Source organism: Zeus faber (assembly GCF_960531495.2).
Source record: "Zeus faber genome assembly, chromosome: 18".
In the NCBI taxonomy this organism is placed as follows: Eukaryota; Metazoa; Chordata; class Actinopteri; order Zeiformes; family Zeidae; genus Zeus; species Zeus faber.
Genome location: NC_137210.1, coordinates 10,631,691 through 10,658,073, shown reverse-complemented (window position 1 = coordinate 10,658,073; position 26,383 = coordinate 10,631,691). Strand labels below are relative to the sequence as shown.

Below are 26,383 nucleotides of genomic sequence, written 5' to 3'. Positions count from 1 at the left end.
AGAGTGAGATGAAACCTTCGTATGTGTTTTCATTTTACTCTTGTGTTTGCATGCGTGCAATTTGATTTGGGTGTTTTTGGATTCTGGATTTTCCGACAGGGCAAGGAGTCTGCATAGAGATTACTCACTAGCTCCAATGGCCATCCGCTGTTGTCCAGGATAGACAGAATGACTGATTGGTGTTTTGTTTTTGTTGGTTTTTTTTTGCGCAGACAAAGCCCCCTGTGAGATAGAGGGACAATCTCTGCTGGTGTGCACAGGGGATTTTAAAATTTGGACTGTCACCATAGCTCTTGTGTAAAGGAGAGAGGACAGTTTGACGGCACGGATAAGCAGACACAGGAAGAAACGCACAACTACAGACCCCAAGAAAGAAAGGTTCAATTTTGCCATTTCACCTGAACTGCGATTAGACAAATAAACACCAAATCACTAGGGAGTGTCAGAAGCCCGGCATTATGTGTGTACTCTATGTGCATGTAAACTTGTGCAAGCGCCCATGTGTTTGTGTGCTTGGGCTGAGCCTCAGTGCTTCTATTTGCTAGCCCGAAACAGGCCCCTTGGCTGCATTACACATGCCATTAGAAGCCCCTATATGGCCACCTATAACCCCCCAAACTGCCCTAATAACACAGCAATAACACCTTGTGTGTAACAGCAATAGGCCAGGGTAGACTGGTGCTATGTTACCTTGTACAAACAGCTGACATTCAAGTATCCAGTGGGGAAATAAGACTCTTCCAAGGCACTCACAAATCTAGCCATTCATATGGAGAATGTGACATTTGCTCCACAGCGAGCTGCGATAAGGGGGAACACAGACACAGACGTGGACTGGAAGACGGAAAAAGAGAGTAGATAAATGGAAAAAACAGAACATAAAACATTATTTCACTCTCGATTTGTTTTTGTGTAAATAGGATTCGAACAATTTCTCCCCAATTCCCACTTTCTCCACAGTTGGCAAGGTATTTACTAAACTACTTTGCATGTTGTCATTCACTTATATATAAAAATACAGTTCCAACACATCCCACAGATGCTTGATCAGATCGGACCCTAACCCCGGCCATCCACATGATGTAGAAGAAAATAGGATTCATTAGACCAGGTCCACCTTCTTCCATTGCTCCATGGTCCAGTTCTGACGCTCACATGCCCATTGTAGGCGCTTTCGGCGGTGGACAAGGGTCAGCATGGGCACTCTGACCGGTAGACGACTGGGTCAGAGCATCTCCAAAACAGCAGGTCTTGTGGGATGTTCCCGGTATATAGTGGTTAGTACCTACCAAAAATGGTCCAAGGAAGAACAACCAGTGAACCAGTGACAGGGTCATGGGCACCCGAGGCTCATTGATGCGCGTGGGGAGCGAAGTCTAGCCCACAGAAGAGCTGAAAAAGTTAATGCTGCTATGATAGAAAGGTGTCAGAACACACAGTGCATCACAACTTGCTGCGTATGGAGCTGCGTAGCTGCAGAACGGTCAGAGTGCCCATGCTGACCGCTGTCCACCGCCTAAAGCACCTACAATGGACACGTGAGCGTCAGAGCTGGACCATGGAGCAATAGAAGAAGGTGACCTGGTCTGATGATCATGTGGATGACCGGGGTTAGGGTCCGATGGAGCATCTGTGGGATGTGCTGGAACCACAAGTCAGTTCCATGGGGGCCACAACTCGCAACTGACAGGACTTAAAGGATCTGCTGCTAACGTCTTTGTGCCAGATACCACAGGACACCTTCAGAGGTCTTGTGGAGTGCCTCGACGGGTCAGAGCTGGTTTGGCACTACGACAGGTAGCTATACAATATTAGTGGTTATTAGTGGTGGTTTTAATGTTGTGGCCAATATTTATATAATAAACAGGAATCCCTGGCTCACACACACACACACACACACACACACACACACACACACACACACACACACACACACACACACACACACACACACACACACACACACACACACACACACACACACACACACACACACACACACACACACACCTTTGTGTGAAGTCCCTGTCTTCCTCCAGGAACAGACTCAAAGTTCCAGTCAGCCAAACTTTAAAGCCCGCTGATATATCTACCAGATTCTTTTCTTTCCTGGTAGAAACCGCTAGGAACGCTCTGACAGCTTGCCTGTTCACCTCAGCACAGCTTGAGAAAAAGGCAACACAATTGGAAGGTAAGATACATATGGTCTGTGCAGGAGTGACTTTTATCCTCTCCACTGCCCTAAAACTGGAAGGATCGCCATGTTTACAAATCCCTGAGATTGCTGTTAACAGCACTGGGATCTGTGCTTTAAAGTAAGAATAAAAACACACACAAAAAAAAAAAAAACCATTCACCACAGCCTAAGAGCACCTTGAGCTCAGAATCTATGTTGGCGCGAAACAACAAATTTTCCAGAGCCCACATCAGAAAAAAAAGTCTCTCACTCAGAAATAAATCTCTAAAATAAATAAATAATTGTAAATAAAAATAAATCCAGGGATATTCAGTTCTCTGAACTCCTGCAGTCAAAAACCTGTGCACCAAGTAAACACATATGACTGGTTTCCATTACTATTCTATATGCGAGTGAGTGGAAAAAAGGAAAACAAACACACAGATGTGCAGATAAATACTAGGAGACAAACAAGTGATTCATCAACATGCCCATTCAGATGAATTCAACAAATTTGACTTTCATGCGTGGAAGGATGGAGCATACTCAAGAAGAGCATAAATATTCAACGAGGGCGTCTCCGCTCTGCGTGAATGCATGTAGGTTTCAGTGTGTGATGCACGTGTGTTTTCTGCGTGTGAGAGTTTGGCTACGCTTGGCCGCGCTGCCCCGCGTCCGACGGGGGGAGGGAGAGAGAGAGAGAGAGAGAGAGCGAATCACAGGCGATGCATCTGATAAGCTGAAGACAGGAGATGTGGCACCGAGCTTCTGCTAAATAAGGACAATAGAGGTGAAGCCACCCTGCCCCAATGTTGGCGTCCAAGTCATTTGCATCAGATCATGGGGACAAAATAATTTGAACCTTTCACAAATTGTACCTATTCTATTCATATTGAAGACGAGGGGGCGATGCTTTAAAAAAAGATTGTCTTTGCCTCGCATGAGAGAAAATATTACCAAAAAAGACCGGTTCAAGAGAAAATCTGCATAGAGCCAGACAGGAAAGGCAGCTTGAGTAGAGAGAACGATGACGCGGCTTGATGATGCTCAGGTCGGCTTACTGTACCTGACACCGAAACACGGTGCAGAAATGAAACAGTCCAACAGCCAAGATCAAAGGTCCACTCCTGACACAAGGCGAGTGTGACCGGTAGAGCAGTTTCTGAGTCACAGTTCTGATTACGGCAGTATCACAGGGCTGCTATCTCACCACAGCGCCGGCCTAGCACACTTTACTGAACACATGGCACACCGGGGGAAAATCAGACGCCGCGGTCGCTGCAGGCCACGGCCGTGACAGGCGCGGTGCATCTCTTTTCACAGACGACACGAAAAAAAACCATTTCAGCCTGAATGTAAATTAAATGTGACAGTAGCTGCGGCGTTCCGTACCTCGCTGATGTTATTACAATTATTGCGGGGAAACGGGACACGGGCGGTACGGTGAGAGGGCACGACGTGGAACATAGTGAGCGTGACAGGCATCGCAGCGCTCCATAACGCTGGCGTGCCTCCACCTCTTTCTCTCTCACCCGCTTTTCCCGAACACCAACACGTGCACTCATAATCACCGGGCGGCTGTCGCTCACATAGGAGACGACGAGAGGCAGCTCCTACGACCATTGTCTGAGGACACAGAGATAGGATTCTATAGGCTAAGGTGACTAATACTCCACGCTGGAGAGAGATAGTAATCCACAAGCGGCAGCCATATTATGCGCTATGAGCCTCTGGGAGAAAATAAAATGCATAAAAAAAAAGGAGCGCTCCAATTGAGCTCTCTTGAATGTGAAATAAAATCCATGAAATTCAGCAGCTGCCAAGGGAATTCTGTTTTGCCATCTATAAATAAGTAGATATGTGCTGCTATACGTATTATCCATCTATATTTTTTACCCATTACCATTTGTACATCTGTGATTATCAGTTGAGCGCCGCTGAAACTGATAATGTGAAAGTAAATGTGTTAGTGCTTTCGGGTTGCCAGTTCAGTCAGCTGAGTTCTGTTGACGGTTACGTTCTGACACGAGGCATTGCAGTTCGTACCCGGCCACCCCAGACTCACTTGAACTTGACTTCACGTTAGTTCCAAATGTAGCTGCGTTCAAAACAACGAAGACCCCATTTTGATGTTTCATTTCTCCTTGTCGTGAAGACACAAAATGTGCTGCTTGAATAACGCAGCTTTTCAGACGCTGGAAGGAATATTTTCCTTAAATCACAGGAGCATGAGATACTATCCCAGGTATTGGACACACAAGGATGAAATTGGTATTGATCTTTATGTCCTTCCCCAAAAAAACTGGAGTATCCCTTACATAACTTAGGTGATACTTTCTCTCCACTATATTTTAAAGCAAATATCTCAATGTTTACTACACTACATTTGTCTGTTACTCTCGGTAACTGTGCTTTTTTTTTTTTTTTACTAAAAATGTTTTTAGTACAAGCAGTGCAGTCACTTTGTCAATGTCTAAAGGGTCAACTTAAAAGTGAAGCCCTTTAAACGTTTAAGAGCTTTTAATGCATTGTGGAGGGATGTGTCTCAGCACTGAAATATGAGGTCATGATGTTGAACTCATACTTTAACTTGTGAAACGTCACTAGATGTAATATCAAGTACTTGAATGCTGTGTTCTCAGGGTGTTTATACTTCTACTTGAGCAACAGATAATAGTAGTTTTCCCACCCCTGACAGAAGAATATAATAATTAAAACAGCCGGGCAGAGAGTTCACTGATTGCTCTTTCGTTGCTTTTTGGTAAATGTCAGGCCCTCGCCCAAACAAGTTTATCAAGTGTTTTCCGCTGAAGAACATTTTTAACGATTAGAGCCCGCTTGATCTAACCGCCTGCACAGGAGCCCCTGAGAATGTCCACGCAGAAGGAAATTTTCCAACTGAGAAATACCTTGACGTCTCGGTGGATGACATTGTTGTCATGGCAATAACGGAGGGCCTCGAGGATCTGTCTCATGTAGTGACTGGAGAGAAAGGAAAATGAAACAAAAACAGCAGTCAGGGCTATGGCACGACTAAGACAGACAGCATTAAAAAAATATAAAATAAATAATTATTTTTATATATATACATATATATATAAAAGGCTAATTGTGCACTTTGTCTCCATGTTTCTTGGAGAACTGTGTTCACAGTTTGACGATGCGTGCCAAGCGGGGAACGTTTATCCCAAAACTGGATATGGGAGAAAACATATACAGGTGCGGGACAACAGGAGGTGGTGAAACCCTCAAATCTCACCTGGCCACCGCTTCACTGTAGACAAAGCCAGCATCTGCCCTCTTGACAATCTCAAAGCACAGGTCTGCTCCGTCCATACTGAGAGAGAGAGAGAGATTTTCATTGATTACATTCACACTCTTCACTTTTGAGTTTTCCCACTTGCTTTGGCAATGTAAACATGTTTCCCATGCCAATAAAGCCCCTTGTATTCAATTGAATACATAGAGAGATAGATCGACCGACAGACAGACAGACAGACAGACAGACAGACAGGCAGATGGCTAAAATAATGATTGACACAGGAGACGAGGCGGAGGAAAGGGGGGGTGGGGTGGGGTCAGTGTGGCATAAAGGTCACAGCAGGTGGGAAGGAAAGGTACTTTTATTAAAACCTCAATGCCGTCTTTGCCAATGATTGGCTGCGGAGGCTTGGCTCGGGAGAGGAAAAGCTGTAATTATGGTCCATCTCCGTGGGTTAAAGTAACCGTGTGTAAATGTGTGTGTGTGTGTGTGTGTGTGTGTGTGTGTGTGTGTGTGTTAGTGTCTGTGTGTGTGTGTGTGTGTGTGTGTGTGTGTGTGTGTTAGTGTCTGTGTGTGTGTGTGTGTGTGTGTGTGTGTGTGTGTGGGCCGGGGGTTTAGATTAACTTGCCACTTTTGCACACTCAAACATTTCTGATCTCTTAACCCCAGAGTAAATACATCTTTTCCAACGGATATCGGAATCCTTCAAAGAGATAAAAACATTTGCACAGCACTGCAATATTAATTGACTCTCCGGAGTGGAGCGCAACCGCTGCGACGACGAGGCTTTTGCGGTTTGTACCGGGAAAAAAGCCCAGCTGAGTGATTTGGACGAAAGATATGCCTCCGACAACGACGGCGCCTCAGCCCGGTCGGTTAAAGCCAGGTTGGAGGTGCCGGGTGGCAGTGGGTCTGAATGCACCTCGCAATCAATACCAACTGCTTGGGACGGGGCCTTTAAAGAAAGCTCTATTAAGCCTGGCCCACTCCTAATTAACCTGCTTAGACAAATACTCACACAAAAGGCCTTCTGCGCGTTCGCACACACACACACACACACACACACACCCCCGCCAATCCGGGTATTTACCTACCATTGACAAAGTCTCCCATTCTCTCTCTCTCTCTCTCTCTCTCTCTCTCTCTCTCTAATTACGGCACCAAGTTATGTGGGATTTGGTGAGAGCACATCCATAGTCTTGTCCTCTGCTGCCCCCCCCCCTCCCCTCCCACCCTCTTGTGCCAAGAAGAAGTGAAACCTGGGAGGGCGGCTGCACGTGACACCGCCTGCGTTTATCTACCACGTTTATTTTCGTTATCTCTCCCACTCTCAAAGGACCACATTGCTACCAGACTCTGACTCACATCTTTACTTCCTTCTTTCCCCTTGTGTGTGTGTGTTCACGCACCAAGTGCACGTCAAAACCGTGAGAAATTCTTGAATGTGGAGCTTGTTTGCATTTTCCTTTAAACTTTTTAATTTTTTAATTTTTTTTTTTTATAAAGGTGTAGGGCAGAACTGTGCGAAGAACCCAAGGACTTGCCCGATCAGCGATAATGGAATTAAATGATAAAGGCATTAGTTCTGGAAGAAGGGTGTGTGTGTGTGTGTTGGGGGGGTCGGCATGAAATCTTAATCTCATCTCTGCCCCTTCATATATATACTGGAATCTCAATCTCTCTCTCTCTCTCTCTCTCTCTCTCTCTCTCTCTCTCTCTCTCTCTCTCTCTCTCTCTCTCTCTCTCTCTCTCTCTCTCTCTCTCTCTCTCTCTCTCTCTCTCTCTCTCTCTCTCTCTCTCTCTCTCTCTCTCTCTCTCTCTCTCTCATCGGTTAACAAGCTTTCTCATATAATGGCTGAATATAAAACCAAATACTGCGGGGGGTTCTCTCTCTCTCTCCCACTCCCCTTCTCCTTAATCCTCTTCTGTCAATCTCCTCCTTTGCCCTTCACCATCCCCATCTCTTTTTTTCAGCAACACTTGACAGCAAGCGCTTCTTCTTTTTTTTTTTTTTTTCCTTGCTGTCGTTTTAACCATTCCTTTTTCTGAAGCGGGTCCTGTGCGGCGGCCGAGACTCACAACTCAAACACCATGTAGAGCATTCCATCGGAGCTGTAGGTCTCCAGCAGCTCCACGATGTGGGGGTGCTTCAGCATGTGGCAGATGCTGGCCTCCCGCTTCAGATCTGCAAAACGCAAACACACAGGGAGAACAAGATCATGCAGTTATTTAGGGTTCCAATACATTAACTCCATTGAGATATTCACCATGGATCGATTCACATGATGTAGAAGAAAACGTGATTCATCAAACCAGGCCACCTTCTTCCATTGCTCGATGGTCCAGTTCTGAGGCTCACGTGCCCATTGTAGGCGCTTTCGGCGGTGGACAGGGGTCAGCATGGGCACTCTAAGCCAGTGTGTAGCTACACAGCCCAATATGCAGCAAGCTGCGATGCTTTTTCAGCAATTTGTGCTGCAGCTCTTCTGTGGGATCAGACCAGACGGGCTAGCTTTTGTCACCAATCAGCCCGTGGGCGCACATGACCCTGTCGCCGGTTTTACCGGTAGTCCTTCCTTGAACCACTTTTGATGGGTACTAATAGTGGATGATCCATGTTATTCACTTCACCTGTCAGTGGTTTTAATGTTGTGGCTGATGCATGTACAAATGCCATCAGTGGTTTTACAATGAAGATTTTACTGAAACTCAGTACTGTTGAGTGTTCAGTTTAGTGCTTTATCTGAAGTTTTCACCACCTGGAAGTAAAAAAAAAACCCCTTCATTTTCAGTTGGGGCTGGGTGACATTGACAAAATGAAATATCTCTTCTTATTTTTGCTAAATACCTGGATATCAATAATTTGAAACAATCAAAGCATACATCCACCATTGGAGCAACATTGAACTTAAGTGCATGATCTATTGGCACTTTGATAAGATATTTACACACAAGAAATATTTGATAAGGACCATTAATAATGATCTCGTGGATAGTTATCTGGATAGCTAAGTTCAGACCTTTACTGTAATGCAGCCTTAAAGAAATATTTAACACTGTCACGATATTACAATGACAACATCTGGTCTCATGTCGCGATGTCGACATAACATGGATATACTGGGCAGCCCAATCATTGTGGGATAACAGCAGGAGGTAGAAATCCAGCCCATTTGGCACCAATGAGTCCCAGGATCTCTTCAACAAACGACACCTTCACCAAGAACAGAATCATTTCTCGGAAAATCAGTTAAGCATCGGCAACAAGGAAGAGCGAGCCCCCCTGAGAAGCCTTCACAGCGCAGAGGTTTCCTGATAAACCCATCTGACACGTCTACGACCCGGCAAAACATTTCCCATGTAGCGTGCGCTGCACCCCTCAGGGTCACGTCCCTGAAACCCTGCACGTTCACCGCTCATTCTCTCCTAGTGATGTTTGCTTGCATTCAATCTCATCATATAAGATCCCCCCCCCAACACACACACACACACACACACACAAACACACACTATATGCCATCCACCATTTTAATGAGCTCTTAAGAGAATCGGAGGGGGGTTAATAAAACTGTAAAGAAGAGGGGATAGGGGAGCAAAGGCATCACTTGAGAGAAAGAGAGAGAGAGACAGAGAGAGAGAGAGAGAGAGAGAGAGAGAGGAGAAACAGAGAAATACATCTCTCCACAATCTTCTCATCATGGGATATGATCGTTTTAGATATCCCTCCACGTGAGGGGAAAACAAACAGAATTTGATGGAGTGAGCATCTGGAAAGGATGTAACGTGGTTTGGAACGACAAACGCCTGGCTCGGAGCAAATCAATATTCTGTAACTTTCCCCTGTAGATGCAAATGTACCATCGTGTTAAGCGGGATGGATGGTATGCGGAGAGAAGGCCGGAGCCTTCTGGAAGCACTGGGTGCGTAGAACGAGCTGTTGGATGACACTTTTAGGAAACCAGCGGTCTGTATAATGCACGGGTCGGCCCTCGGTCCTGCACGGTGCTGGGATGCTGGACAGATGTGCACGGCAGATCTTAAAGACAACGGAGTGGAGTCGCCGTCCCTGGGAACCTGACGAAGGCTTATGTGTCAACGATGTGGGAAGTACAGATCAGTGAGTGCGAAACACTGGATTCTGGAATCTTCCCTGGCTGCAGAGGCGGCTACCAGATGGAAACCCCTGCTTTCTGCACTCAAGTCTACATCCCTAGTCGCACTCCCAGTCAATCACCCTCCTTCCCTTCCTTTTACCCACTAACCACCCCACCCACCGACCCCACTTCCATCTCTTGGAAGTGGTTGCAGCTGGAGAGATATATATCATCTACATAACCTTTCTGCATCATGCGCTCGCGCTCAAGCTCACGGCACAGAAACGCATTACCAAGCACCCTTAACCGCATTAACTTTTAATATCGTCCTCCGCAATGTAGCACGCTCCGACCGAATATAGACGAGATAGATATATACACAAACAAAGCTATTCGGCAGCTGGAGACGCCGAATCTGGCGTTCCCTCGGTTGCCATGGGAGATTTATGGACTGGGATACTGTGCTGCGGGGATGAAGGAAGAGATGAAACTATGCAGATGTTTCCGCAACGGACCTGATGGGAGCGCTCAGAAGATTGCACGCACATATACCCAGGGAAGCCGCGCAAAAAAGCTACTGTATTGTTTTGCAATGTACGCCACTGACATTTAATTAAAGCCTGAGTTGAAATCACAGGCCACTAGCGAGGCTGCTCGTCTCAGAACTAACATTAAGCTCATCCTCGAAGGACAAACACAAAGACTGCAGGCGCTAACATGATGCTAATGATGCTAAAGCCTGGGTTAGTGGCCGCCTTAAGGGTCCCTCTGCTCGCCACGTTTAATGTCATTTGATGAACCCAGCGCAAGTGTCCGTCACAGTAACTACCGGTGGAGATTGCGAGAGGACACGAAAACAAGACTCAAATCATCGCAGAGAGCTCCTAATTTAGGGGAAGACCGCGACAGACAAGGCTCTCTCTTAATATACGTGCGAGTGTGTGTTGTAAGTCGTAAGGAAGGTATCGATCGTGTGATCAGGGTGTAAGAAGTGAAATCTAAAGAACGGGTTCAAAGCCGTTAAAGAAGTCTGAAAAGAAAAAAAAGACGAGACTGAGCAAGATGGAGGGAAGACGGATGGAAAGAGACGGCACGCAACCGCGCACAAGCATTGGAGAAACTTATGTTGGTTCACTAAACCCAAGTGCAAGCTTGGTGTAAATGGCCGAATTTGAAATCATTTCAACATACGAAAAGCTCACGGCAATTTAGTCATGGAGCCGTTTCAGAATAACACTTTAGTCCGGGACCAGGGGGCCTTGTAATGATTGTAAGCTCCTTTTAAAAATCTCTGGAGGTGTTTTTTGTTTTGTGATTTTTTATTAGAGACATGCCTTCAGCGGAGTAAAAAGGCGTTGCTTAGCATTATGTGCCGCCGGCGTTTTATCTTCCTGACCACAAGGGCAGATGAGTTGAGATCGGGCTTGTCGGCCGCACCGCTGCGGCCCAAGCGTGAAGTGTGACGTCAGCGGCCATCGAGAAAGTGAAGCGATAGGACGAGAGTAGGAAGCGAGACGGAACAATTGAAAACAAGAGGGAAAGGGAATACATAGGGAGGAGGAAGCGGGTGTGCTCACCGGGCAGTCCCTGTTCCTTCAGAGGGGAGTCAAAGCCGGCCGTGGACAAAGGTCACGTCACTGTGGCTAAATCACTGTGGGCCCTGTGTGTGTGTGTGTGTGTGTGTGTGTGTGTGTGTGTGTGTGTGTGTGACAATGTCCTCCAATGTATGAGACTGAGCAAGGGTTTTAGGGTGAGACGTCAAAAAACACCAGCAAACAGGCAAATACAGCCAACACCAAAAACAACAGTACAGTTGCTTCTATGACAGCTGGAACGGCAGTTGAGACGCATAAAATAAAGGCAGAGCAGAAACAGGGAAGTGGAGAGATAAAGTGAGACAGAGGGAACTGAGGGGGAGCGAGAGGGGAGAACTGTAGGTCGGGGCGGTGGAGGGACGTGATGAATCCTTTTCATTCTCTGCCTCCTTCTCTCTCTTTCCTTCAGAGGCCTAACCTATTCGTCAGCCGGACCACCACACAGGCAGCGGATATACAAGGTGTGTGTCAGCGTGTGTGTGTGTGTCAGTGTGTGTGTGTGTGTGTGTGTGTGTGTGTGTGTGTGTCTGTGTGTGTCTCAGGTCTGGGGTCTCTGCCAGCCAATCCATTGCCAAGAACTTGTCTGACCCATTTCGCCTGGTCAGAGCTCTATGTAAGGATTGTGTGTTTGCGTCCTGCCGTGCATGTGGCTGCGTGGTTCCTCTGGAGCAGCATTCAAGCTGCCCGCTCAAGTGCAGCCACTCTGCTTCCTAGCAGGGCAAAAGGAGGGGCAGGAATAAAAAACAATCGACGATTTTTGAGGTAGTCTGAGGTGAGCGGCCGAGTGCGGCCCCCTGATGGATTGCCGCCGTGTGGTACTTGTGAGCGGATAGAAAGGACAGGGGACTGCGATGACTATGTACACACACACACACACACACACACACACACACACACACACACACACACACACACACACACACACACACACACACACACACACACACACACACACACACAATGAAATGAATTTGGGACTGGAGCACCGATGGACAAGTTACAAGGAAAAACTTTCATTTAGGTGTTTGGCGTGATCCTTCAAGCCAACTTTTCATCAGCCGCTTTATGAGGAAGAGCAGGGATGGCAAAATACTCCACCTCTGCAGGAAGAGCATTTGTTCAACCCCAGCCCCGCCGGCACACACACTCTCTCTCCCCCTGTCCGTCCATAGGCCGGAGGAAAAGTTGCCAGGCCAACAGAGCGATAGCTTGTTGTGCACTAACTGGTACATACTCCGACAGCGGGGGAGAACTCGCTCTTCCGTGAGTGTCCAGCAGTTAACATCACTTTAGACCTTCGTACCCGGTAATTAAAAGAAAAAAGGAAGTCACACACGCTAAAGTAATGCTTCTTTCACAGCCTGATCTTTACTCAGAAAAAAGAATGCAATGTTGGAAAACTATTAGTTAGTCTGACGAATATACGGAGCATCTGAATGTGGCCCCTATACACCGAAGAAGCAAACACAACTGAATGAATGTTATTTGAATGTCAGCTATTTAATTTTTATGTCATGTTCCTGTCGCTCTGAGAATGGTTGTATAGAAATGACAAACATGACATTGTTCAACTATTTTAACATGTAATGGCCTGCAACACTCCTCTCTCTGGGTAGTGTGTTTATTCTTGTGCAATTCCCATTGAATATGTGTCACATGGCTATTTTGTGTAGTTAAACAAGTACCAACCGTGCAAATTCAGCAAGTTAGTTAAGTCTTCAGCTAACTGAGGTGAAGCTTTGCATTGCCATTGTACTCGAAAATGTTGACTAGTTTAAAGTTGTTATTTTAGAGTAATGCGTTAAATAACATATATATTATTATTATTTAATAATATTGTTTATAGTGCTTAACTTGATATGCTCTCTATTTTCTGCTGTCCCCTTTTTGCTGCTGTAACAATGTAAATTTCCCTGGTGTGGGACAAATAAAGGTTTATCTTATCTTAACATGAGTACTTATCATATAACATAAAAAAAAAAAAGACTTACGACACTATTTTATTCTGATTCCTTACAGCTATCTTGAACTTGTATCTGGTTAAATTTAGAAACAGTTGCCCATGCACTTTAACTTGTGTATATGTATTGGGTTTGAGATCGCATTATTCTTTCCAAAGTTTGCCCCATTGAATGACTTGGCATCATTTACAGGCTGCTTTCATGTAATTTCCAGGTTTGCCAATTTTATTCAAGCGATTGACTGCACACACTTTGCAATAAGAGCTCCATCATTACACAATCAATTTTGTTAATAGAAAAGGTACCATTCAATTAATGTGGAGCTCACCCGTAATGCAAATGAGGCATTATAACTTTGCCAAATGGCCGACCACAGGCACACTTTGATACAGAAAGATTCGGTGCACCTCTACACGTGTCACTAAAACTTCGATCTGAGATTCTGGAAATTCTCTTTCTTCATTTTTTGACTCAGACAACTATCACGCTACAGACTATGTCGTTTTTGGTGCCATGTATGGTATTTGAGTATCGGAATGGGGTATGTATACATAACCGGCAAGTAAAACCCAACATTTTTGTTGAGTGACCACTAGGAGCTGTCCATGTACTGCAAATTAACTGAGCAACGCTGCAGCAAGTGCGAGGCTGGACCCTTCTGAATCTCTCTGATGGTTTCAGTGTACTCTCATATAAAATGCTCATGGCAAAGCACCGAGTCAGCTTAGTTCAGTACAATTTACAGCTCGAGCTTAAAGGCTTGAGAGAATATTGGCCGTGAATATAGTTGCTACCATTTTGTCATTCGAACTGTCGAGATCCATGTTTCACTTGAATTCAAATACATCAGAATAAGCAGCGGATCGTTGCGCAAAGAGGAAAAAGTTCACCCTCACTTTAGGGTTTTTGCTCCTTTGGATCGCCCTCAGATGGACTCGCAGATCAAAATAATGAAGCCGGTGCTTGAAGGGGCCGTTATCGGCGGGCAGGAGAGCCGAGGCAACCCAGACAAGATCCTCAGAGTCAGGCGAGCTCAGTGGAAATCCTCCGAGCTATCTCAGCCACTGCATCGCTTTCTCCTTCCTCAAATTTTTACTTATTTTCTTTGTTCTGAATAACCTTCCCCCACTCCCGATTCCTCTGTAAAAATTTTCGAGCTCGCGCAACAGTCATGCAAGGTTCAAAAGGTGTGGTTGTGCTGCCCGATTGTGCCATAATATGTGAGCGGAATCTCGTGGAGGCTTCTGCATTTGAGTCTGTTTTGTTTTCAGGTTCAAGCGACACGGGAGTGAGATATTGAAAGGGCAGACCAGATAATAAGAGGTTGTGTCTAAACAAGTGCTCCTCTCTGACCTCAGGCCAACACTAACACACCGACGCGGAGGAAAGGATGATGAAGCCCTCGGAGTGGAAGCAAAAACCTATAATCTTCTTCCCCGGGACGAGGTTTAAGAACATCTCACGTCACCGCGTGAGGTCCACCGTTTTCGTCGGGAGGCAAGGGGGATCATTTCACGACCGGCCGAGCACTTTGGCGGTTACCCCACGAGAGCCATGTAAAGGGAATGAAATGCATGGTGCGTCCCCTGCGCTAGCTCATGTACTCCGGGGGTATAAAGGAAGTGGGGAACACAGTTGGTAAGGGGAGGTAAAGTCGCTCCACCTCCACTTTCTAGAAATGACTGAATGCCTATGCTCGTCCACCGCCTTAATGTCGCCGAAAACTTGGGGCAGATTTCCAAATTCGAGCCTCAACAAATTACCAACTCCTTGGAAATGTCAGACATATTATATAATTATTGACAAAGACGGTAGGACTGGGCATCATTCTCACTGTTTGTGTTGATTAGTCCAGTCAGCGACTGGACTCCCCACTTGGAAGATCATTTTATTTTGGTGGCATACAACATAGTTGGACACCATAACATTGCAAAATACAAAATTGTTGAGAACGACGCGACAGTAAAGAGGTCTATGAAAATGGAATTCATCAAAGGTTCAGGAGTTAGGAAAATTGTGCAGCTCGTGCATTCTATTTTGTTGAAAACGAGGGAAAAACATATGGTGATGTATCCAGGGAAAGCCTTTAGTGTACTATTGGCTTGTTTTGACAGTGGCTTTGTTTTCATTTGATCTAAAAAAAAAACAAAAACAAAAACACAGAAAACTAAGCCCACATTGTCGGGACCATCTGCAAGTGATTACTCAAAAGTTTTGACAGTACAGTGGTACCTTGACTTACGACTGCATCCACTTACGACTAATCCAAGATAGGGGCAGCGATAGTCGCGAAAATTTGTATCGAATTGCGAAATTTGCAGTTGGTGCGTCGGCGGCCAGTCAGCAGTCAGTCAGCAGTAAGTCAGTGGGCGACCTACATCGTTCGATATTTTTTTCATGTTTACTGTGTTTGTGCTGTGTATTTTGTTTATTTTCACCCTTCATGATTTCATAATTCATATGGGAAAAATTGCTTCGACATACGACTGTCTTAACATACGACCGTTCTTATAGAAGGAATTACAGTCGTAAGTCGAGGTACCACTGTATTACTGAAGCTGGACTGATTGGGTGTAATAAAGCAAAACCCTAACCGGTTCACCAGAGGCAAAATCCATTCAGATTCAAGTCCACGTCCCCCTGAAAGATGTTTCTATCAACACATGGGCTCAGAACAGCCTTAAAGTGCTTCAACTGAACTGAGGATGGGATCTGACCGGGATGAGATCTGTCTTTTTTTTTTTTTAAGTGTTATTTGGTGGAAATTGCTCTGTGCTTTGAGAAAAATCCTATCATTCTTTCGGTATCTGATGCATGTCATTTTCCTCCATCATACCCAGCAGGGTACATTGTCTTGGTAGAAGAGAAGCAGCCGCACTGCCTCGATGCTCTGCTTTTTGCATGAAACCTCAGTAATGTCAGTATTTAGGGCTACAAGTGAAGTAAACCTTAAAGTCAAAACTCCATGGTAGTTTAGTTTAGTACAATTCACATTTACATCAGAAGGACCAGAGGTTTAGAAGGTTTTTAGATGTTTTTGAAGGACAAAATGTACAGACAGACAGATGGACAGACACCTTTTCCACGGTGTGCTCTGACATCAATGTGAGGAGAGGGGAGGCAGCCATTGTTGAGCTATTCATTGCATTCTAAAAATAACCCGGAAGATGCATGGACTGTAGTAAACCTGTCCCGCGGCACACCCAACACTTTCTTTTCCTCAAAACTGTTTCCCCCCCTCATTTCTCTCGGTCTACCTGTATCCCACCTTGTCCCACTGTTTGCTTTCCTATCTACCCTTCCATCTCTCTCCATGACTCCCTCCCCCTGTGTGTGCACTGGCAGGACTGGGCATCATTTAAAATACAGTACAGTACATTTTCCTGTACAAGGACTTGGTCTTGGTATGAGGTGGTGTGTGGTGCGTTGGTTTACTACATTTGTTGGTGCAAACCAGTTCCCAACCAAGACCTTTTCAATACATATATTTCTGTAGAGGAAATACTGAGATATAAGTCATGAAATGGCCTTCATCGCCTCACCATGCCTATAGCTGTAAAAATAAATTCCAACACACTGTTCCGTACAGGGTCTTAGTTTTATGTTCGGCTGATGACCGATGCTGCATTCGATAACACAGGTCACGTTTCGATACCCGGCCCTGTGTATGTGCTCGTGTGGGTCCCGTACCCTCTGTGCTGAGTCCAGGACTGGAGGTGAATTGGGCCACATCTACGATCTTGACAGCAAACTGCTGCCCCGTGTCTCTGTTGATGCATCTCCTGACGACGCTGAAGGGACCTCTGTAAAGAAAACACGCAGGTAATTAATCCACAGTTTAAATTTTTAGCACAAGGTACTTTAAAGTGGTGTTGCTCTTATCTCGGTTGAGAAGGAGAGCAGAATCTGAGATCGGTAAACACTGGTGCAAAGGCCAAAGTAATAATCTTAAAGACACTCAATCAACACTGCTTACAATGATAAATCGGTTACCCTTGAATTAGAGATTTTTGCTTTTTCCTTGAGGTCAAAACTAGAGGACAATAACAAAACCTAAAATGAAAAAAAAAAAGCAGAACCGCGAGCGTGAAGGTAAAAAACCCTGGGATTAACTATCTCCTTGAACAATTAATAAACAGGCCATGCAAAAAGGTGTAATTTGATTCCGGCATTTCTAGGCGGGAGAGGAACTCTCTGCATAATAATTTAAAACATTGAGAGGTTTTTATTTTTGAATAAATAAATAAACGCGTTAATTAATTCATTAGTTAATTAATTACATATCAACAGCATTTGTAATCATAAAATGGGAATGGGACCTTTAAGACTAACAAGAATGGTCAGGGAGTGGCAGCGGTTTATGGCCCGCTCTCTGCAAGATGCCACTGGGTGCAGCTGCATATTATAAGCATAAAGAAACGCTCGCTACGCAGTTAAGCTCTCGACGTTGGGGTTCACGCAGTTCACAAATTGAATCATCCCTCCTGTGAGGAACGTGTGTTATCCCATTCAGGGGATAAGTAAATAGACGTGCACCTCTTTTGGAGCCGCTGGTCAGACTCAACAGGAACAGGCCGCCTCAGTGAGAGCCCTCAGCGACTACGGCGCTCACAAGCAAGGGATAATGGGCTTGACCTGCACCGACCGTGGAGCAGCATGTGTGTGTATGTGTGTGTGTGTGTGTGTGTGTGCACGTCTAACAGGTAAAAACTCTCTTTGGCCAGAGAGACCAGTGAGCGGGTGAGGTAAATAAAGCCAAGCATCTTGTATAACACACACAAGTGCTGGGAAAGGGAATTAATACGCGTTGAGTGTTATCACACACACGCGCGAACGCGGGCACACGGGCACACGCGCACACACACACACACACACACACACACCCTCTTATTTAAAACTGTTGCATAGTTGTTTGTGGAACTTGAGGATACATGTCATGAAGATTTAAAAGGCTGGATCACCAGGCTATGGGATGAATACAGTGTGTGTGTGTTTGCCTGGCACAGTGCAGAATACCACGCAACCCTCTCACTGCTGCGGTCTGTTAGGTAGGTGTAGCATCTGTCTGACTCTCTAGCTCTGAGTGCTTATCTAAAGAGGAGAAAAATCACACACACATTGAAACGCGATACTGAGTGGTGAGCTGTGAGTGCAGGGCTGTATAAAAAAAGCTTCAGTTGTCCCGCGAGGGAGTCATTCTCTGCCTCCTCCACATTTCTCCATCTCTTCATCAAGTATACCGTAACACCTCTCCATCTGGTATCTGTCTACCTCGGTTGCTCAACCGCTGGTGAACTTAAGAGAGCCGGCTCCGGTTGGGCATCCTTTCAGCGAGCAGCGGAGAGCCGATCTACTCCAGCATCACACACACACACACACACACACACACACACACACACACACACACACACACACACACACACACACACACACACACACACACACACACACACACACACACACACACACACACACACACACACACACACACACACACACAGTTTAAATTACCATTCCCAGTGGCCCCAGCACTCTGCACAAGCCTGGCAGTAATCTGACAGCCCCCTTTTTCACAACTAATCTAAACAGTATCTCTGGCATCTCAGATTATGGTTTAACCACAGGTACTACAGCGTGTGAGTGTGTGTGTGTGTGTGTGTGTGTGTGTGTGTGTGTGTGTGTGTGTGTGTGTGTGTGTGTGTACGTTCCTATATAAGGAGGTTGCGCGAAGCCTTCTCAGCACACAACCACAGACTGGTTGGGCAGATGGTGATCAAGCTAAAGCTGCTTAGCTTTAGAAGGGTGAGGTACAAAGGCACGGTGCCCAAAGGCACAGGCATCATTTTTGCACACACATCATTTGTGCAATATTGCTAAGTAATGGCTTTGGCACTAGGACCAAAACTGCTGACCAAAAATGTTTCATTCAGTGTTTATTATCTCAAAAGCTCTCAATCGCATATGCATAAACACACACATACACACACTCCTAGGTTGACCACTTTTGGAGAGGAGACATTCCTTGGTTTCCAGAGTTCACCAACACTTAAAAGGTATTTCGTTTACTGGCTTGCGGTGGGGGTAATTAACCAGAAAGAAAACACACATCATCAGCACCACTCATCACCAGTCCATCCATCTGTAGACATATCTTACCGTCCGTCCATCCATCTATCCATCAATAGAGAGGATGGTGGGGGCCTCCAGTAAACAACATGGAGGGAGAATGAGTAGAGGGAAGATATACTTAGCTGAACAATAAACATAAAAACCTGCTTCCCTGGCCAACTTTGATGGAGCAGGTGCAGTGGGTCAAGGGTTTCATTAGTAATGCGGTCATGTCTTCTTCTCCACTGTTATCCATCGCCCCGCGCCAGTTTAGACACCTCACCTCAATCCCTCCCTTCCTCGGCACAGTAAATGTCAGGCATTCCTTTGTGACGGCAGGAACGCTATACGACTGAGTCTGGAGAAGCCTCGGAGCAGTCAGGACAAGGAGAGAGGGACGGGGGCCGGGGACAGGACAGGGTAAAGGACACTGTACGAGATGGACCCTGTACCCAAGACGGTTGCAGCTAGTACTGGGTGATATGGCCAAAAATGTTATCACGATATATATATATATATATATATATATATATATATATATATATATATATATATATATATAAATAAATAAAAATCACAATTTCTGTTGAATGTTTTTTTATATATATAATGAAGACAGCTGTATGCCATGATACATTTTAAAAACACATTTATTGGTGGAATGAAATTGATAAAAGAGAGATGAAATAAACACTAGTCTTAAAATAAAAATCTGCATTGTAACTAAATAAATAAATGTTACAACAAAACTTTTAGCAGCATTTAGCATTCTCTTTTTTAACAAAATAAATATCAAAGAAAAATAAGGGGAAAAATTCTGAAAATAAAACATTATTTTTTTAATAAAATGAACAATGCACAGCACTCAATGTAAGTAAGAAGTGAGCAAGAAATAACAAGTGCAGCTGCTTTAATCTAGATTTAACTGAAATAAAATTGAGATAAAATCAAAAAGAAAATAATAGTAGGCCTAAATCGAAATAAATAATTAAGTTTGTGGTGTTACCCGCCTCGTCGACACATTTTACACATTGAATATTTACCGTCTGCTTTGGGTCGGAACTTAAGTGTCAAAAAAAAAGCTAGATTATCGATTAATGTGGCCGTCATTTGTCAATGATATATCATCTTTCAGCTTCTCCTCCGAGCTGCTCATTTTGGACACTGGTGCTCTGTCTCCGCTGGCGGTGTGTTCACAAGTGCAACCTACCCATGAGGGAAGGGGCGGGGCTTCTTTCAAAACACGAGCCTATTTTATTTCGACATAGAGGAGAAATATATTGCGATAATTATCGTTGTCGTTTTATCGCCCTAGTTGCTGTCCATAGCACTGGTTGCAGCTATCCAGGACCTCAATCTCAAACCAAGAAGGAGTACAGTCCTTGCTGGTACTGACAGTGCCCCCGTTCGCCACTCCACTCATAGCACTGACCGACAAGAGCCAGAATAACCATCTCAAAAGGACTGAGGACTGTGAGAGAGCATTCAGAACACTGAAGGCATGGCCTGTGTTGTTCTCAAGTCTTTTTCAAAAGCTCTGGCCAAACAGGGCAATGATCTGACAACTAGACTGATGAGGGAGGGGGACGGTGGCAGATAGACCGATGGAGAGGGAGAGACCCGGGCCAGCGGACCAGTGGGCGCACAAATAATCAGCCGACCAATGAGACAAGCAAGGACACTGCGGGTTGAGTGAGTTTCCCCGACATCACGTCATCCATCCAGGTTCACCAAGCCGCGAGCAGATGAGAAGGGCTGATACACAGCTGCCTGGACCAGAGTACGCTGACAGAAAAGCCTTTAAGATGGTGCAATATCCCCCCACACGCCCCAACTCACCCCAAAGATTAACATGGTGAGAAATCTCTCTGGAAGAGTATACAGAGGGAAAGCAAAGAGAGGAAAGAAAAAGCGGAAGACACAGACCGAGCCCAAGTGGCGGAACTGTGTGTCAAAAGATAAAACCAACAACTGTACGTGGAGGAGCCATTCCGGCTCTGAATGGGGCTCAGCTGCAGCTGGCAACAGCCATTATGGGTGTAAAGAGAACTCAGCTGCAATGACGATTTTGGCACTTTAGCCACCCTCCGAAACAACCACAGGAAGAGACTGAGAGTAGAGGGAGAGGGGTAAAGTGGAAGTGACAAGAAAGAGAGAAGAATGGGAGATTGTCAATAGTGTGAACATATAAAAAGCTGATTAAAAAAACCTAGATAAAAAAAGCAGAAGTGCAAGAGAACCGATATGTTTTCTCCTTGGATGGAGGCTAAATGGTTGTGTGCGTGTGTGTCTGCATGTGTATGTGTGTGTGTGTTGACCAGATGTGGATTACAAAAGCATTATAAAAACAATACCAATGAAGAGATTTCCCCCCCATCCCCCAGCCCTTAATGACCCCACAGCGACCCCTTGATCTGAAACCCTACCCCATCCTCTCCCCCGCTGACCTCCCAGGCAGGAGGAGCTGTCTTAGCAGGAGACATTAATCTGCTGATGGTACTGCTGACCCCGCGGCAGATTGAGTGCAGGGTCTAAGAGGAAGTGAGGGACGACCATTTGTAACCACCGCGGACATTGTACACTACTCCTACTCTGGACACTGTTGTGGAAGTATAACTGTGTGCCACGTGTGTGTCTCTAGGAGAAGGTAATTTGCAAGTAAACCAAAATGTCGCCTTTAATGCAGCATTATTGAAGTAATGCAATTTTCTGTTCTAGCAATTCTAATCAATGCCTCTACCTGCTTGGTGATAAGATCTACATTGCTAATGATTGTTCCTGTAAATATATTATGAAAGCACAAATAGTCATAGTCAAATAATCAATATCAAGGCATTTACCAAAAAATATTGTGACATCGCCCAACCTTAATGCTCCCAGGGTTTGCAGTCACACACACACACACACACACACACACACACACACACACACACACACACACACACACACACACACACACACACACACACACACACACACACACACACACACACACACACACACACACACACACACACACGAGAGAATAAGGAACAGACAGAAGAAGAGACCAACAGGGAACGCGTGTGTGTGCTGTGTACGTACGTGTTGGTCCATGACCCTTAACACCACTGTGACAGTCCGAGTGCCATTAAGCCAAACAACATGGATTCTCAGCAGCCAGCCAGCCAGCCAGCCCACCAGAAACAATGAGAGCAGGCGCGGCACTAAGCAGCTTTGCGGCGCCCTGAGCTGAGATTGCAGCCAGCGCTTTGCTTCAAAGTCACTCCAATAGTGTGTTGTTTATATATACAGTATATATATATACTGTATATAGTGTGTCGGAATCACAGACATGTGATTTAAAGGAGCACATCACTGCAGACATCATGCAGCAATTAAAACGTGTTGTCCTTAAGTGAAGGAAAATCGAATTCGAGAAAACAATGAGGCGATTAAAGTTAAAGACAAGTTAATGAAGGTATAAACAACCGTGGCGGGAGGACTAAACAAAAGGGCCGACGTGAGCCAAATGGGTCGGAATAGAGGAGCGCCGAGCACCGTAACGCTCTTAATGTCGTCCCAAGGACATTATCAAGCTCCAGCCAGGAGGAGACATTTAAGAAGAATCAACGCTAATAGAACGTCATTAACATGTTTACACCTCCCGCGGAGGAGGGCAGGAGTGTGTGTGTGTGTGTGTGTGTGTGTGTGTGTGTGTGTGTGATGAGAGACAAAAGCAGGAGGATGAGAGAGAGAGAGAGAGAGAGAGAGAGAGAGAGAGAGAGAGAGAGAGAGAGAGAGATTGGGAGAGAGATCGGGAGTGGAACAACAAAGACAAATGTGAAATGATTGAGCGAAAAAAGAGAAGAAAAGTGACTGGATGAAAGGTAAGGCAGTACAGTTAGGATCACACACTCCCACTCTCTCTCGCTATCTTTCTCACGCACACACACGCACACGCACACACACACACACACACACACACACACACCTAATAGCTAAGCGCCTGGCTTCTTCCCACTCCGCCACAAGAAAGTCCACTAAAAGCCACCAAATCAGAGACAAATAAAAAGCTGTTTTACATCTCGTAACAAGGCTGCTGAGTGCGATAGTGCACGGCGCTACAAAGTGAAGCGTCCCTTGGGGGGAAGCAGTAATATAAAAAGTCTGCCATTTATGAACTGAAAAACACAGGGGACGGCGGAATCGTAAAATGCGACACAGGGAAATGTTACTTCCTCCAGAGTGAAGCCGATCTACAGTAGACGAAAAGAACGACGCGGGGGGAGACGGTGAAGGAAAGCGATGGGAGAGGACAGAGCTTAAGGGTGGAGGCAGTGCTTAATGTGGGGCGACTGGCCAATGAGTGCAGACATTGATTCACAAGGTGCCATTAGGGCCACTGGTGTGCTGACTCCTTCTGTCCCCATCTTGTTTAATGATTATTTATGTACCGCCGGATTAGGCCGCTCAACAAGTACATGAGAACCACTTAAACTACCAGTGTGTAGAATTTAGCGGCATCCAAGGGTGAGGTCGCAGATTGCAACAAACTGAATACCCCCCGCCCCACCCGCCCTATCACTTCAAAGAGAAATAACACGATTGACCTACAGCAGTCAGAGTCCCTGCGCAGTGTCCTTGCGATTCAGCGTTAGATCACGCACGCACGCACGCGCACACACGCGCACACACGCGCACACACGCGCACACACACGCGCACACACACACACACACACACACACCAGTGCGCATGGTTAAACTTTAATTGCTTTTATTGTTTTGTAAAGATAAGGGCGGCTGTGACATTTATTGCTAAGGATATGAGATGTGCATCTCCGGTATGTATGGGTGTGTGTCCGTGGCAACAGTTCGTCCCATTGTCATAGTACGATAAAGTCAGATGCACCAGCAGCTAAGCAAGGCCTCACAAACTGTCAAGGATTCAAAGTGAAAGCCACACAGTGGTGGGCAATAATTTGATATTATTGTACATAAGCTTTAAGTGGCGTCGCCTCGGTGTGAAACTAAGACACAGTCATGTTGTGATTCCATTGGTCGTCTAAATTATGTTATTAAAATAAAAAAACATACTCCTGCATGAATGTCCTGTGGAACGGTTTTACAGAAAACAGAAGAAGCCTTCCATGAAAAGAACACTGTCCCACCATTCAAACATGGAGGGGGTTCAGTGATTTTTTGGGGTTGCCTTGCTGCCTCTGTTATTGGGTGCCTTGAATCTGTGCGTGGCATACTGATATCAGGAGACGACCAAGGTATTTTGGAGTGTACTTTAGAGTGTATTTTGAACCCAGTGTCAGAAAACGGCACCTCTATCAAAGGTCAGATCTTCCAGTAGCATAATGACCCAAAACACACTACAAGAGACAGCAAGAGAGAGGCAGATATAGAGAGACATACTGTAGAGAGGCAAATATTGTGTAAAATTGATTATCGTGATAAATGCTTCCAAGCTGCCCAGCCACTCAAATACATGTAAACATGGAACCGAACACACACACACACAGATGGCAATATTATCAGATTCCTGAAGTGGCTTCTGGTCGTGTATGTGGCCATTGCAGCCAAATCTAAACAAGGGTCGGTCCTCGGACAGATGCATATTTGCTTCTGCTGATCACTCTTAGGGCTCTTTCACACTTATAGTTCACTAGATTTGGTCTGATTCAAGAGCAAGTTGCTACTTGGCTGCATTTTTCATGAGGTCAGGTTAGTGTTCACAAAAGTCCTGTGTTAAGCGAACCAAAGTTTGTAAACAAATGACACCGTTCAGACACTCTGTTCAGCGGCGACGTCACCGTTTGCGTTACGCTGCAGGCATTCGCTGTCATCGCTGCCATTGTAACAGCTAGCGGTGGGCATTCCGCTTCCTTTCAGGGACACCAATCTTTTGATTCAGTTCACTCAAAAGATTTGTTCACTGATTCATTCGTCGAATTGCGAATGACTTCCATTGAGTGTCACGTTCACGAACTACTGTTCTTGCAGGGATTCGTTCAGTGAGTCCTCCCTGAAGCCCAAGCAGGAAGTCTGCTGGCGTAAAACGAGTTTGACACTGCACTTCGCTGCCCCCGCCCCCATCCCCCCCAAATCAATTGGCAAATGGCTCATGAGACTTTTTGATGACCTGACGTCCCGGTTTTGTCCAGAGACTCAAACAAACAAATCCTTTTGGGGGATTTTCAGTTAATTTCTGAAAAAAGAAACAAATTGACAGCTGTTCAAGCGTCACATAGCTCTGTTTTAATAGGAAGCCTTGCAATGCCCGGGGTGGCGAGGAGTGAGGATGCATTGAAATCGCATAATCCAGAAAAAGAAAAGGAAAACATGAATGAAGGAAAATCTCTGTCACAAAATCACATTGTCACGTACAACAATGGCGCAACAGCAGTGTATTGCGATTGCAATCCTAGCTCTCATTATTATGATTTGGTGTTCCAACCAAATAAGAACATTGGAAACACAAGCGTAAAAATCTGATTTCAACCCACACACTGATTTTGGTTTTCTTCCTATATTAAGTCAGATTATGGTCTCTTATGTAACGAAGCAGGTCGTTGTTCACTTGGATCACAGGAGGACAATGGTTCGACTGTTGGGTCCGCACCAGAGTTTGAATGCATGTTCTCACCTCTCCAAACAAACCGGACTAACGGAGTAAACGTACCATGGTTCGATGAAAACCGACCAAACAGGGTAGGTGTGAATGCACCCTATGTGGCTCCAGCGGTGCTACAAATTCAATTACATGCCTGACATTTCCCAGCGTCTGCCCAGAGAGGCAGAATATGGAACACCAAAAATTAAGAACGGCGAGAGAGAGCTAGAGAGAGAGAGAAGACAAAGGATGAGGGGAAGACAAGAGAGATGGACAAACAAAGAAAGAGATAATAAAACACCATAATGGAGAACACAAGCCTCAGGACTGAATGGCCTCAGGACTGAATGGCCTGAGGAGGGATTAACTGTCAGATGTTGGAGTTTAGATTTTTAAACCAACTTCTCCCCAATAAGAACCTTGCATATTCACATATATGACCAAATATCACTTATATCAACATAAATGACCTTCTCTAGCTCCTCCTCCATCTCTCTCTCACTCGCTACCTTCTTATCCACTCCTTCCAGTTATCCCTCCCCTTCATCCCTCTGTCCTTTCTGGCAGAGTGGTTATGTATTATGTA

General features: G+C 45.3%; 1 protein-coding gene across 2 annotated transcripts in view; it reads right to left on the bottom strand.

Annotated features, from left to right (window-relative positions):
- Positions 1–26,383, bottom strand: part of caska (calcium/calmodulin-dependent serine protein kinase a) — a 110,178-nt gene that overhangs the window by 42,545 nt on the left and 41,250 nt on the right. For both annotated transcript variants that reach the window (XM_080019675.1, XM_080019676.1), the window contains exons 2-5: positions 16,779–16,891; positions 7,518–7,623; positions 5,436–5,513; positions 5,086–5,158 (exon numbers count right to left, since the gene is read on the bottom strand). In XM_080019675.1, the coding sequence (XP_079875801.1) occupies positions 5,086–5,158; positions 5,436–5,513; positions 7,518–7,623; positions 16,779–16,891 (370 nt within the window). The remainder of the gene's footprint in view (positions 1–5,085; positions 5,159–5,435; positions 5,514–7,517; positions 7,624–16,778; positions 16,892–26,383) is intronic.